Source organism: Solea solea, chromosome 1 (assembly GCF_958295425.1).
Source record: "Solea solea chromosome 1, fSolSol10.1, whole genome shotgun sequence".
NCBI lineage: Eukaryota > Metazoa > Chordata > Actinopteri > Pleuronectiformes > Soleidae > Solea > Solea solea.
The window spans coordinates 6,874,490-6,889,519 of record NC_081134.1 but is presented as its reverse complement, the minus strand read 5'-3'; the positions used below and the strand labels follow the sequence as shown (position 1 = coordinate 6,889,519).

The following is a 15,030-nucleotide window of genomic DNA, read 5'->3' as shown; positions in this document are numbered from 1 at the left end:
ACTTGGTGATTGGCTTTAGAAACAATCCTGCATTTGGTTTCTGATTAACAGTTATATTGGCGGCACTTCGCGAAATGTCACACATAAATGACACTCTTTCTTTAAGGTTAAGTGTGTAAAATTAAGGTGAAACTATTCATTAGGGAAAATTTTAAGTGTATAGTCATCTGATTGGATGAAATGTTGTTTTTTTTCTTTGCCCCAGAATGAGACTTATATTGCAAGCTATTACAACCACCATGTTTTTGCTGTAGCCCACAATTAATGCTGAGGGATGTTCAGCTGTAATGCAATAAATGTCGCCAAATGTTACACACACGAAGAATAACACACAAAGTCGTCAATACACACATTTATTTGTACTTCGATGTACAGTTTGTCACACAGTGTGACCCGAGGACGGGAGATGTTATGTTTCACAGTTCTGGCATTCATGAAAGAAACTGTTTTCTTTGATTTGTTTTTTTATTTAAGAATTTTTTTTTCATTTTAACAACGCTGAGTGTGAGAGGAAGAGCCCTGACAAGCAGCTCCGCCTCCATCAGGTGGGGGATTGTTACAGGTCCGAGTCCGAGTCTTCCTCCCTGATGTACAGGATGACCAGGCCTCCCAGCAAGACCATGACCCGTCTGTCTTGGTATCTGTTGAGTCACATTAATACGTTTATTTTATTTTAATAGAATAGAATAGAATAGAATAGTCCACCAAGTTAGAACTTTGCCTTGATAAACAAATGTACAGATCAATAAATGACCAGTCAGCCAAGCATGTGTTGCATAAAGTCAACAAAAGCAAAAATCCACACAGTCCAAGGCAAAATCCCAATGTTGGTCAATACAATATAAACAGCACTGTTAAAGTTTGATTTTTAAATAGAAAACTCTGAAGGTGAAAGGGCAAAAAACACATTATGTCTCATGTTACAGGTAGATATAGTACAACTGCAGTTTGAATGGAGACCTTCAATAAATTCATCAATAATAATTCTGTTATTTGTTAGTTTCTCCTGATTGAAATCAACCTCGGCTGTTGTTGACGAAGAGCCCTCACCTCTTCTGAGAGTCTCTTCACAGGCCAGTCCCTGGTAGCCGGACTTACAGATGCACTCACAGGAGGTACCAGAGAGGACAGGGATCCCGCCGTGTCTGCAGGGAGCACAGCGACAGGAGTCGAATTGCTGCAGATACTCAGACCAGCCTCTCTGCAGGTTGGCCAGCCTCGCACCGACATGGTCAGCGGCTGTGCTGCGGCGCACCAGCTCGTAGATTGGCATGGTCTGGACAAGAGAAGAGGGGGAGGGAGGCCAGAGGCAGAAAAGTCCATGAAAATCACACGATCAAGAGGAGTGTGAGATCATTTTTTCTCTTTCTTTATCCTTCTGGGGTGAGATAATGTCACCTCGTATTCGATGAGTGTTGGGTTGTATTTCAGACTTGCACCCCAGCGACGGTAGGTTTCTGGATTCCTGATGGCCACCAGGCCGCTGCTGCTGTGTGTGAGCCCTCCCTTCACTAGAGTAACAATGTCCTCAATCACAACTGAACTCGAGTCCCGAGCTGCATTTCAAAACCAAAACAGTGAAAAATAACAAATCAATAATATGATCACGAAATATACTGCAATTTGAATGGGGGAGGAGACATGGTTAAATGTTAGCTTATAGACCAAATGTTATACTGATCATCCACTATATGACTATATTAAACTTCTTTTTACAAATGTCTCACCTCCACTAAAGTCTCCCTTCTTTTTGCACAGATTCCCGCCCACTGTGAGCCCTGCTGACCCATAGTCACCGAGTGGACTGCTCAAACCAAAAGAGCCGCCGATGCATCGACCAACTTGTTCGCCCTCGAGTTCTGTAAAACATTGTGGAAGAACATGAAACAAAGCTTGCTTCACATTTCTGACAATATGACTCTGAGCGCACAGTACTTGATTTGGCCATGGAGGTTTTGTTGATCACCACGACATATTCGAGCGTTCCTCCCATTTTCCCCTCCGTGACAAAGTGGGTGCCGAACGTGTTGAAGAAGTTCGAGTACATCCCAAAGTTATACTGCTCGGGGAGCTCCATGAGTGAGATGTAGAAATCATCATGAAGCATCAGTTTACTGGTTCTCATCTTGAAGTTGGCTGTTTGCACTTTGGCCCAAAGCCGAACAAACCCGAGATTCTGAGGACAAGAGGGATTTGCACTTATCTGATGATCATTCAGAAGATATCTAGAATGAATCCTTTAACTTTACATTAAATACAAGTTCTAATTTAGCTTTAAACATGGCTCAATGGTTTATACCTGGCTTTTATACTGTGTTATGTTCTTGAGAAACTCCGTCTCGACGCTCCCACTGAGTCCCACTTGCACATAATAGACCCCGACCGTGACGCCAGCATTGGAAGAATGCATGGTTTTTCGTGCCGAAACCAGGCTCGCCACATCGTCATAGTACTCATGAGAGCCCTCCGACGTAGCCTCAGCCTGAAACGGATGAAATCTTACGCCAAAATGTCTCACTTCAACACCATACATGTCTTAAGACGCTCAAAGAAGTGAATGACATTACCACAAAATGGTAGGTGTGATAGTTGTATGGTTTCCTGTAGTGTTTATTGTCCTCGTTGTAGTGCAGGTTCTCACAGAAAGAGTCATAGGTGAATGCCCTCCATTCGCCATTATAGACGTATTCACACGTTCCTCCAAAGTACTTTGGGTCAAGTACATGATCCATAAAGTCTCCAGTTAAGGCGCTGAAGCTGTGCAGAACAGAACAATGTCAATTAGTAATCTAAAGTACAGTTCAACATTTTAGAATTCAGAAGAAGAAAGCCAAACTGTATATATACTGTATATCTATATATCTATATATAGATATATATAGATATATATATCTATATATGTAGACATTGAATCATGTCTTGTTTACACCGTTTGCACAAACACTGGCATGTAACAATCACAATTTGGGGTTTGAAGGCTTTGTGGGAATTGGGCATGGGACCGGAGGGTGGTCAGTTTGAAGCCCAGGACAGGTGAAGGGCCGAGGTGCCCCCGTGCCCAGTTTGTGTCTTCACTACTGAGTCATAAGGATGGGTTGGATGCAGAAATGTGTGTGCAAATATAAAGAAATTTAAGAAAGTCTGATATTTTATATTCTTATATGTCATATTGTGACAGAGAGTGTAGCATAGTTTACAGCAGTTAAATCAGCTGACTGACTGAAGCCTCATTTGCAGATGGACATTAAGGTTGACACATGTATACTGTATAATTATGGGGCCTGGAAATCCAGTAATTCACACACAGAAGTTCTGCTTTGCTTTTAAAAGTTTTCCTCACACGTGATGTGAATAATAACCGTAAAAAAAGCAGTGAAAAATGTGCAGTATTTACCCCTGAGTTCCACGCTGGGCACCAGGGATCGTCAGCAGGGTAGAACACTTGTCGCTCCTCTGATTGAAGTCCTCACAGACGTCCTCGTCAGAAAAATCCTCACAGTCTGGCTCTCCGTTGCAGAGAAGTGACTGGCTGATACAGCGGCCTGCAAAGACACACTCACATTAACACACCATACAGTGTGTCCTCCACATATATACACACGTCAACCCTATGAGAATGTGTTGCTTGAGTGGATGTTGATGCCTGTTTCGTTGCAGGTGAAGCTCTCGCCACAGTAATCTGTCACCAGACACTGCGTGGTTGCTCTTGGACACGCCAGCCTCTCCCATAATGTCTCTATGCACTCTGTGCCTCTAAACTGTGAGGGTTTCTCCAAGTACCGGAAACGCAACTTGGGGAATAAACAAAAAAAAGACAAAAATGAATCAGCATCCATGCTGGGACACCATGTCTTTTTCACTGTATTATCATATCCAATAGATTCATTTACATATAATATGTTATTATGACAATAAATCAGAATTATTGTAAAAAATGTCAGATAACTAAAGATTGAATTTTGGTCCTGAGTGAAAACAGTTAATTGTGGTTTTCAAACGTCTTTATACGCAGACTGTCTTGTGTCTCCCATTGTTTGCACAATGGGTTACCAAAGTCCATACCATATACCAAAGTCAAAATGTAATTTATATAATACAAGCAAGGCCCAGAAGCAGGAAAGCTGATTTAATATAATCACGGCTTCCTTTGACATTGCATCCATTATATATTGATCTGACTTATCTGACAAAAAAAAAAAAATGTTAATGTCACCCATGACCCATGATAATAGTTGTAATCATAATTTTCATTTAGTGTCTTTAATGAGTGTATCATTCATTGTAGGGGAATTGTGCCATTACCTTTGTGTCTGTGCAGGAGTTACATGGAGTCCATGATGACCAGCTCGCCAGTTTACAGTTAACAGGTATGGGTTTGTTTACAGCTCTGGTCGTCCTAGTCCCAACCCTCCTGCCAACACCCCCCCAAAAAACAATTATTATTATCTAAACCCCAATATGTTTCCAGAGGATAGAAAATGTAGTGAAGCCAATGATACTGCACCCATTATCAGCTGTTGCCCACGGTTTCCTGGATGCATCCACAGATGTCCGACTAAAAGTGATAAACAGATGCAGCGCACATAAACCCAGGAGTAAATGAACAGATCCCCACATGCTGAAAATGAGCAGCTACGCCTTAAGATTGAAATGTCACATTACAGAACAGCTATTGTGATCCTCCAGTGGAGTTCTACCTCTGCTGTCCTGTACTGACCGACAACCAATAAGTGAATGATTGATCAAGAGTAAACACATGCTCTTACAAAAGATGGGGATTTTTAAAAAAAAATCTATCATTCCTATAACACTGCAGTCCATCCAGAACAGACTCTGTACACCAACACTTCCAGCAACTGATAAAACAAACTCAAGAACAAAGGCTTTCTGAGATGATCCACTTACACACAGTTTTTGTTACTTGTTTGTTTACTTGTTTGCTTGTCTCATAAAGGAAAGTAGTGAAGCTGGACAGATTTGCATGACATTTTCTGTGGATTTAGGTCACGGCCCAAGAACGAAATTATTAGATTGTGATCCAGAACTGGATTCATGTTTTTTAGGTTTGTTAGATTTTTAAGTGACATACAAACAAAGAAAATTGTTAACTTTGGTATAGCGTGTATTGACACAAACAAAAACAAACAAAGCAGCCTCGGCCGATATTTGTGCTTACTTTGTCTAGTTTTGATGTTTGTTTTTTACTTTTAGGCTTCAAGTCAAGTTCTTAAGGTTAGACCAACTCAAATCCATTCAGGTTCACGTGTTGATCTGTTTGTGAGCAGCATAACTCAAAATGTAAAATACAGATTTGGATTAAATCTTTCTGGGGCCACACGGTCTCATAAAGACTAGCACTGACATGTAAAATGACATGTAATGCAATGTAAAAGCACTGTTGCCTCACAACAGGAAGGTGAGTGTAATTTATGGCCCAAGAAGTAAATTATTTTATTCATAATATGGATTACCTTTGGAATATATTGACACTGTGGGAAGGTGAGCGGCCCTGGCAGAATCCTTCCTTCCTTTATTATTATACTGGAAAATCAATCAAGCTGGTCATTATATTAGATTCAACAGGCGTATTATTATAATTATCAACCACTTCCTAGCAAAGTGGCGGTTGACTGGATGCCCATAGCAAGCAGTTTTAACATTTATTCGATAGACGGGATATTCACTACTGATATCTGCAACATCAGTCTTACTAGTCAAAACTACAGTTTCAGGTATCTGGAATTCAGTTTTTACTATTTATACTAGATATCTAATTGTAATCCCAGTTTCTGTTACTACAACATCATTATGACTAGTCATAATTCAAGATCAAGATATCCTTTATCCTCAATTATCCTCATTTTAAGATATAATGAGTATAAATAAGATAAGCAGATCTTAATCTAAATATTGAAGATATTCTTTTTATATTGTGTTATCTTAATGTTATGTTATGTTGCGTTGTCTTGTGCACCAAAGCAAATGCCTTTTGCACATTTATTACTTAATAACAGAAACTGGAATAAGAGATATCAACAATTCAGTAGCGGATAATTGTAGATATCGATAATGACAGACCCCATACACATGAATGGCAAAAGTGATTTGTCATTTTAGTAGTAAATACTGAATTGCAGATATGTGAAACTGTAGTTATGATAAGATTCACGTCACAGATGTCAATTATTCAAGATGACGTCACAGATACCTGTAATTCCAGATAGTCAAACTTGGCGATTACAAATGTTCCAAAGGGCTTGCCGTAGGACGCCTCTGATTGGTCTATGAAACGCGCACGTCGGTGACGCACGCACAGCACACAGGTGCGTAACGCAGACAGCGGCGCTTTCCAATTGTTTAATGTTAGCGTCCTCCTTGCCCAGCTAGCCTAGCATCTACAGCTCAGTGTGAAGTTGTCAAAGTAGCCGAAAAACGTCGCGTCGCCGAAGCTGACACAGTTTTCCTGATGTGCAGTCATCAACAGTGATGAGCAAAGACGAGACACAATGGAAGAGGTGAAGTTATAAGAGTTTTCTGAGTGACTTTTTAGGGGAAAGCTACCTTGCTTTCATACCCTCTGCTAGCTCATATTTCATTCATGGGATTTGTTTTCCTTTTCCTTTAACTTTTCCCTGTGTCATATTTAACAGCCTATCGAATCAATTAACACATTTTCTGTCCATGTATGCATATAGTTTTGGTTTTATTATTATTTTATTATTTATTATTATGTGGCTATTTTAACAGTTGCTTACCTGTTGCATGTTTTCCTTCTTAGTGGACTAATTGTTTGCTTGTAAAATAGTTACACAATTCCCTGAAGCAATCATTCCTACACTAATTTGTCTAATTGTCTATATATGTACATATTTTATCCTTGCATTTGAGTGTAGAGCTGAAGCAATTCCTCGATTAATCGAATACTAAATTAATCATCAACTATTTTGATAACCGATTAATGAGTTTGAAGCTTTTTTCATTATTAAAACAAGATTTCTGATTGTTTCAGCTTCTTAACTGAATATTTTCATTGTTTCTTTGCTCCATATAACAAAGAAATCATTAAAGGTGATTTTTTTTTTGGTTTGTGGACAAAACAAGATTTTTGAGAACATCATAATTTCAAACACTGATCAACATTTTTTAAGTTTTCTGATATTTTATGGACCAAACGATTACTCGATTAATTGTGAAAGTAATCAACAGATTAATCGATTATGGAAATAATCATTAGTTGCAGCTCTATTTGAGGGGCGTTTATATTTAATGTTGTCTTGTGGACACAGAGTTTGTTTATTCACATCATGGTCATAATATTTTTATCACCATTAGATATTTCCCTCAAGTTGTTCAGCCTGACATGTAAGTAATTGTTCACAAACTGTTCACATGTAAGATCCTGTATTGTCTTTTGTATTGGTTAAAAACACCTCAAGCCAGTCATTTCTTAATTTCCTTTTCTTAACAGTTTTCTAGAAAGAGATGTTTCGGAGAGAAATGACTTTCCCTGTCATTGTTTTGTGTTGAAGGCTGTGTGAAATCTAATCCATCTGCACTGCACAAGTAGATAACACTGGGGAGTGAATGAAAAAAGTGTTCTTGTAATTTTGTTTTCAGCCCCTAAATTATGTTGTCAGCAAAAGTGGGGTTTCATCTTGTCTCTGCTCGTTGTAACCGTATCTGACATCATGTTTTGAGAAAATCAGATATTCACTTAAATGGAACATTTCTGAAAGTATGGGGCCCTTTTTAAATTGTTTCCAGACCTTGTAGATATTAATTTTAACTACACTCCATGCTACTCAATCATTCGGTAGATGTCAGTATGTCAATCTCTGGCAGTGACTGGAGAGGGAACGTATTGATTACACCATTTTTGCATCATATTTTCACACTTGTCCATCATTTCTCTCTTAAGAAAGACCAACTCTGCTCTTTTATAACCTGCATAACTCCAGTAAAAGTACCAATGTAAAGGTTGTTTCCAATTTTGTGTTTTTTTTTAGGAGGGGTCAATAGACTTCAAAGCTCTGAGGGCCAAGTTTCAGGAAGAGGCCCTTTTGGCTCAATCCAAGACCAGAAGACCAGCAGTTGCAGAGAAGCCCAAAAATGTCCCGCCTCCTGGAGGTCACTGTAGCTCTGTTGTTACTAATATGATTGTTGCTGATGAAAACAAGACATTAGTGGCTCCTCAGTTAATTTTCAGAGATAGGCTGCAGGGATCTGGAGGCAAGCGACCTATCTCTTTTCCACCCCACTTTCAGCAGACTTCCCCCTTACCCCCGCTTCCTAATGGAGACAACGTAGCAAGACAGTCTCTCAAAGAGCGACACATGCCTCTTGTGCTTCCAGCCTTTCCTGCAAAAGAGCAGCAAAAAGAATCACCCGTCAGAAAGATCCTCCATCAGAACACAGAGCCAGGAAAAGAAGTTCTTCCCCATAGTAAAATCAAAAAGAAGGGTTTGCTTCTCCCTTTCAAGTCGACCAAAGCATCAAAAGTTGGTACAGAAAATGGAGAGGAGCCCACTTATGCTGATTTGACAATCAGACCTTCCAGTGCTCCTGGAGAGTTGCCCTCAATGGAAAAACAAACAACAGAAGATGGTTTTCCACTCCAAAGTGACCAATCAACTGCTGAATGCCCCCCTTCCAGTCCAGATGTACCAATCACCCCTCCTTCTTCCGAGACAAGTGTTGACTCTGACAGCAGATTCATTAGCACCTTGGAAAGAGCCAAGAAAAAGTTCTCACGCCGGCAGATGTTCATATCCACAAAACCCAAGAGCTTGCGTTCCCCTGACTACACATCAAGAGACAAGGCGTTTCCTTTGCCACCAAAGAACATTGAAAGTGCTGAGCCTGAACTCCCCATACCCCCACCAGTCTGTCTTCCACACCTGGCTTGTATTTCAGCTCGGCCTTTCTTCAAAGCCAACAACTCTGCACGAAGTAAGTCACACTCCAAGAGTAAACATTTTTCTCTGCAAGACTGTTTGTTCAAACATTTTTTTAATGGATTTGGAATATATGTTTTCTCTCATTCGCTAGAGTCTGCATTGGCTAAGCACTTTGGCAGGGATCAAGCTGAACGTCCCTCAGTGAGGACTTTTGAACCTCATTCACAATCTGTTCCTCCAAAGAAACCTCTACCTGACCTGAGGCTGCTGGAACCACTGCCAGCAAAGCCCCCAAGACCGCCGTTAGTAGATCTTAGTCGGTTCCATCTACCCACAGTACATGGTACTTTATGTGAACTTTCTTTTCATCCTCTTCTTTTTTTGATTTCCTTTGCTTCTCCCTTTTTGTGGCCACTGGCTGAAAGCTATGATGGCAAAAAGTAAAGTATTTTACTTGGACATCAATGACAGTACTGCAGTTTACATCAGTCTTATTTGTGGTCAGGATGCACATCTACTTAAGGAAACCCATTTGTTTCTTTTCATAGAGTTATCGCCAGGTCTTAGCGGCCAAGCACCTCTTGAAGAGCCAGAATCTGAAGTCCCATCCATCCCCAATCCTGTGCTCGATGCTCCAGAGTTTCCAGAGTTTGACAATTCAGAGATGGAAACAGCAGAGGGGGAAGCTGTTGATATTGCTTCGCTGGAATTGGAGTCTTTAGACCTTGTCAGCACTCACCTTTCTGTCCCAGTTGACTGTGGGATCCCAGATTTGCAGGCTTCTCAGACTGATTTGTCAGTATGTCAATCTGCAGAGTCTGTGTTGAGGTTTATCATCCAAGATCTGAACCTTGGCAGTCAAAACATAATACCACTCGATCCAGCCAGCTTCCCTGAACCAATAAACCTTCCAGAGTTTCCAGAGCCTGCTGTAGCAGAGCAGTGGTCTCAGAGTGAGGAGGTGGTTGTTGATCCTCTTTCTCTCTCTCAAGCTGATGAGCTAGATGTGGGAGCTGCTGAGTCTGTCCTAGATGAAACTGAGCTTATTAACCACACAGAATTCAGTGATAATATTCAGGCACATCCAGGGTGAGCATTACTGTATCTGTATCTATTTTTTTTTCATATTTTGCCAATATCAATTTGACTTGATTTCTTCCCCTCTAGTGTTTATGAACAGGACAGTTACTATGAAAAGTGTGATAATGTTTACGAGGATGTTGAAAACCTCAAAAAACTCACCTTGGGCCAGAACTCTCGTAAACGTAAAGCTGGAGTGAAGAGTATGGAATTTTTATTCGTATTAATTCTTTTTCCCTCTCATTGTAAGACCTCAGACATAATTTCAATTTTAATAACAGCGTTTACATTCTTTTTACAGATCCATATGCTGACAACTACCGCACGGTAACCAATCTAATTGAGTTTGAATTGAGTGAGATCATCTTTTTAATGAGTAATTAAAGAAACTGTTATGTTTATGGTCAGACACTATCTGTGGAATTATGAATGTGCTTGTCTCTTTTAACAATCTGTGGTAAATTTAAAAAAATCTGTTTATTTGAAGAAGGAGGAGGCGAGTCATAACGTATGGCCACGGAATCCGTGGTATGTCCGGTTTTCCTTGTCAAACACAAGTCCTGCATTGTATTATTGACATAGATTTTTGCCAGATGTGGGACAGTCATTGATTTTTTTATTTTCTTCTACTGTGGTAATCGAACTACAGGGGCAGTGGAGGAGAACATGCTCATTCGGCCTATAATCATGTCCACAGGTATGTCAGCCATCAGTCACTGATTCAAAAAATGATTTAAAACAGGCTGGTCAAACACCTGATCCCTTTGTTTACACGTTCAAATCTGTTTTTATTTCTTACTGTTATTTTTCTTGCATGAGGTTTCATTTGCATTTCAGGTAGTAAATGTAATTCATAAAAAAAAAAAAATGCTTTCATTTTTGTTCTCAGTAAGGAACGACACAGCCCCAATACTGCTGAGCAGAAGGAGCAGAAGAAAAGGGAGAAACACAGACTGGAGAAGGAGAAAAAGGAGCAAAAAGAAAGGGAGAAGAAGGAGAATGAAATGAAAAAGAAGTACAAGGTTAGTCTAAAAATTGTGTTACCTTAAATCATAATGGGGTTGTTTTTTTTTTTTTCAATGGAGCTGGATTTTCAAGTCAATATGTGCAATCAAAGTAAGTAAAAAATTATGTTTTCTGTGAATAAAACGAACAAATAACTTAATTGTGTGTGTCTGTGTTAATTTCACTATCTAGGTGACTGGTGATGAGGAGCCCCTCTACCATGCCAAGGTGACAGTGGCCAGTAAAGTTCGCAAGAATGACCTACCTGTGAAGAGTGGTGAGACGGTCAGCATCATCCGCACCACTAACTGTCCCAAAGGCAAATGGTTAGCGCGAGACGCCAGCCACAAATGTGAGTTTTTTTTCATGTCCTCTCTTATTAAAGTGTGTAAGAACTGGTGACTTCTAATGAGACGACAAATGAAAAAAAATCTCTTTCAAGTTTGTCCTGGCTAAGACAAACTTGAAGAAAAAGGTACAAGGCAACAGTCAGCAGCCATATGTACTATACAAAATCATAAAATAATCCATATCCAACAATATGCAGTTTTCAAGATCATAATCATAACACCCTACACAATCATAAATCAGAAAAAACATCTACACAAACATATTTAGGGTTCATAAATTAACATCTGCAAAGAAAGCCTAATAAATGAATAAGCAATTGACCTTTAAAAAAAAAAAAAGCACATTACATCTTTAGTGAATATTAAAATATGAAAAATTAAAACATGAAACTAAGATGCATTTGTTGTTGCTATCAAGCGGTTTCACAACAGGAAACTAATTTGTAAAACAAATTAGTTGTTGTTTTCACACTTACTCCACAATGTTATTAGCATCTCACTGTTTTTAGTTTCTGTTCTCCCACTGTCTGTTTGCAGACGGTTATATTTCAGTCATGAATGTGGAGCTAAATATCAAGGAGATGCTGGAGCTGGGGAAGAAAGCTCAAGCAGCTGGAAGAGGAGGTAATGTGGAAGGCGACACCATCAGCATTGGGAGCAGGTACGCGGGAGGAAAACATATCGACTTCATAAATCTTTTCATAATGGTTCATTAGTGTGTATGATAGCAACTTTTTTTTGTCTTTGTTTGCAGATCCTCCAGTCACGCTGTACTAACAAGCAGCTGTAAGTGTCAAATAGGCTCTGCACTAAAGGTGGAGCTCCTCTCACCTCCCAACAGCCTGTCATTGGTGTAATAAATGGCCTTGTTGACTGACTGAGAACACTGGCACACAGATTTGAAAGCAGCCCAAAGTATTGTAACTAGTTGCCATCTGCCTGACAGCAATGTGTTATTTTATGATTGTAAAGGAATGCCATGTAGGCTGAGGGTTTCTTGCTGCTACACTGCCAAACCTCTATCGTCAACAAGCACACAGTGTTTAATCAAACTAAGTTGTTTTTCTGCAGTCACAGATGACAGTGAGGAGTGGGCCTGTGAAGACGAGACACTCTCACCCTCCAATGAAAGCCAGTAAGAGTTAATTAGTTTAATTTTCCTTCTGAAGATATGAGGTTGTTTTTTTTTGGTGGTTAAACGGTCTTTTCTTTCTCTTCGTTTGTTTTGCAGTAGTTTTGCCCAGCAGACTTCCTCCATGTGTGAGATGTGTAAGTAGTGGTTTCAAGGGAAATCCAAGCTCTGCCTGTGGTTGCTTTGTTATACAATGACATGTAAAACACTGTAACATGCCTTTTGATGTGCACTTTTCCAATGCCGATCCTTACCCACTTCCTCCTTCTATCTTACACAACTCAACCCCCAACCCTTCCTTAGTGTGTAGCCACGTTGGCGCCCAGCACACTCTGAATGATGCCAACCTGGAGGACCTACACACACAGTAAGTCTCACCACACTCAGCTGTTGAACTGGATACCACGGCAGGTTTTCCTTGTTGGCTCATATTCCTACTACCGTTTTCATGATTACCTAAATGAGTAGAGCTGAACAAACATGATGCCACAGTTGGATGATTAACAATATGTCACATTTCAGCATTAAAACATCAACATCTGAACAATGTGACTAAAGGTTTATCTTTTGTTGAGTAGTCTTTAAGTGAAATTCTATTTAAGAAAGTGGACCGTTTCGTTATATTCACCTATTTAATGAGTTTTATGACGTTCAGTACACTCAATGTCCTCTTTATTAGGTACACAGGACAGAGGTGTCCTCTGGCATCAACTACTCTTTTTTTTTTTTTTTTTTTTTTTTTTACACCCAGAAAACTGCTGCGTCCTGGGTATTTTAATTATTTCAAACTATTCTCTGTAAACACACTGGGATTTTCCCAGTTGATCGGCAGTTTCTGAAACACCCTCTGGCACCATCATCTATGCCACAGAGTTACTGCCATTTCATTAGCTGATTTAAATATTTGTGTTAACAAGCAGTCAAACAGGTGTATCTAATAAAGTGGCTAGGTGTATAATGAGGAAAGATCACTTCTTTTCGAGAAGCTGAAATCTGTAATTGTTGCATGAAGAATAAAACATAATGTATTCAAGTCAGTTACAGGAATGAAATATTCTTGGAAATTCTTCCATTTACCTTTTGGTTTCTTTTCTTTTTTTTAGGACCAGGCATGAAGCCCTGCAGAAACTAGCCGTCTTTTTTCAACACACCAAAGATGACTTTGTTGAAGTTGCTGAAGGAACAACACCCACAAAGTAAAGTGTTCTCTTCATAGCATGACATATTAGCTTGTGATCTTACTTTTCTGCATCAGTATATTCACAAATGCTGTCAGCAAAAGAAAACTTGTTCCTTATTTTAATATTTCACCTTTTCTGTCTCTCTGTTTTAAAGTGCTGAACCCTCAAGTAAGTTTACAGACCTAAATTCTTTCCATGACTGCACATTTGTCAGCACTTCTGTCTCACTCACTGATACTGGTGGAGCTTAAAGGAAAGCACTCTCACATCATTTGAGGACACTACAGTCTAACCACAGGCTGGCGTCTTGCCTGCCATGGAAAATAAACTACGTGGGGCTTTATCAGTTTGAAGTGACCTGGAGACACGGTGTCGGACATTTTGCAGAGACGCTAGTGAAGAGTTAATGTTACCTTTTGTATCTTGTCTTCATTCAGATTTCTTGAGTGACGTTGAAGAGCCCCCATATCCGTAAGTGTTGAGTTTCTTTCTTATCAGCAAATGAAGCCCGGCACTCTTTGATCTCTACAAGCTGAGAACTCTGAGATGTTGCCATAGAAGAGCACACAGCACTCAAGGCTCTGGCCTCTCTCATCACAAACTGTCCTGTTCTGTTTTGAATGACAGTGAACAGGAGGTTGACTTCACAGAGCTGGAGTTCCTTCCTCCTCCTCCACTATACGCTGACATCTTCTGATTACTCCATCAGCTACAGCCAGGAATGTCGATCTGAACAATTTCAACTGAGTTTACCTTTGGGATTTGAAACTGTGAAAGAGATAAGAATGCCACTGAGAATTGCCACATATTTCAACATGTTTTTTACTCTCTACAGTGGAGAAAAGAAAACACAATCATGAATGATTAATGGAGCCTTTTCTGTGACTGTGTTACAATCCAAATGTCACTTTTTTGTTAACCTTGTCATGCATATTGGTGCATTTTCACCTTACGTTCTGCACTTTTTCTTTTCTTTAAAGTTCCTTTTTAAAAAATAGCAAAAGGTGCACAAATTTAAATCAAAGCGCAATCACAATATTAACTTTTCACTTGTTGCTAATGTTTGTTTTTGAGTATGTTCTGTTTGGATTGTCTTTGGTTTGAGTGTTACATATAATAAATATTGGTCACATAGATTTATGCTTTTCATGACATTGTTCGCATTCTGCCATTTCAGAACACACGGACACCAATAATCTAATTGGAGTGTTTTCTCTAGTTCTCTATTTTTACTGCCATTTGTGTAACACCAATTACCATCCATCCATTTTCTACTGCTTTATTGTGGGGGGAGCTGTGCTAATCTCAGCTGACATCAATTACAATTAATTTAAATCTTAAGTAAGAAGCTGGAAAAAGTTCAGTTAATTTATTTGGCGACTCCA

General features: G+C 39.5%; 2 protein-coding genes across 3 annotated transcripts; one reads left to right on the top strand and one right to left on the bottom strand.

Annotated features, from left to right (window-relative positions):
- Positions 1-337: 337 nt before the first annotated feature.
- Positions 338-4,730, bottom strand: c8a (complement component 8, alpha polypeptide). Its single transcript, XM_058647491.1, has 11 exons — positions 4,505-4,730; positions 4,303-4,411; positions 3,644-3,791; positions 3,395-3,542; positions 2,568-2,757; positions 2,300-2,482; positions 1,936-2,176; positions 1,728-1,859; positions 1,399-1,556; positions 1,051-1,276; positions 338-641 (listed from the first exon to the last, which is right to left on the bottom strand). Exons 1-11 carry the CDS (start codon positions 4,615-4,617, stop codon positions 490-492), a joined length of 1,800 nt encoding a protein of 599 aa, XP_058503474.1. The 5' UTR covers positions 4,618-4,730; the 3' UTR covers positions 338-489.
- A 1,568-nt stretch (positions 4,731-6,298) lies between these two features.
- Positions 6,299-14,781, top strand: si:ch211-188c16.1 (uncharacterized protein LOC562677 homolog). 2 transcript variants are annotated; one of them, XM_058647469.1, is made up of 19 exons: positions 6,299-6,515; positions 8,007-8,949; positions 9,049-9,240; positions 9,446-9,986; positions 10,065-10,180; positions 10,279-10,304; positions 10,465-10,505; positions 10,627-10,674; positions 10,867-10,999; positions 11,175-11,334; positions 11,870-11,993; positions 12,087-12,118; positions 12,404-12,467; positions 12,564-12,601; positions 12,768-12,831; positions 13,568-13,660; positions 13,800-13,813; positions 14,083-14,116; positions 14,273-14,781. In XM_058647469.1, the coding sequence occupies exons 1-19, from the start codon at positions 6,507-6,509 to the stop codon at positions 14,340-14,342; spliced, it is 2,742 nt and encodes a 913-aa protein (XP_058503452.1). In that variant the 5' UTR covers positions 6,299-6,506; the 3' UTR covers positions 14,343-14,781. The 2 variants fall into 2 exon arrangements, with proteins under 2 accessions (XP_058503452.1, XP_058503460.1); XM_058647477.1 differs by lacking the exon at positions 13,800-13,813.
- Positions 14,782-15,030: the final 249 nt, after the last annotated feature.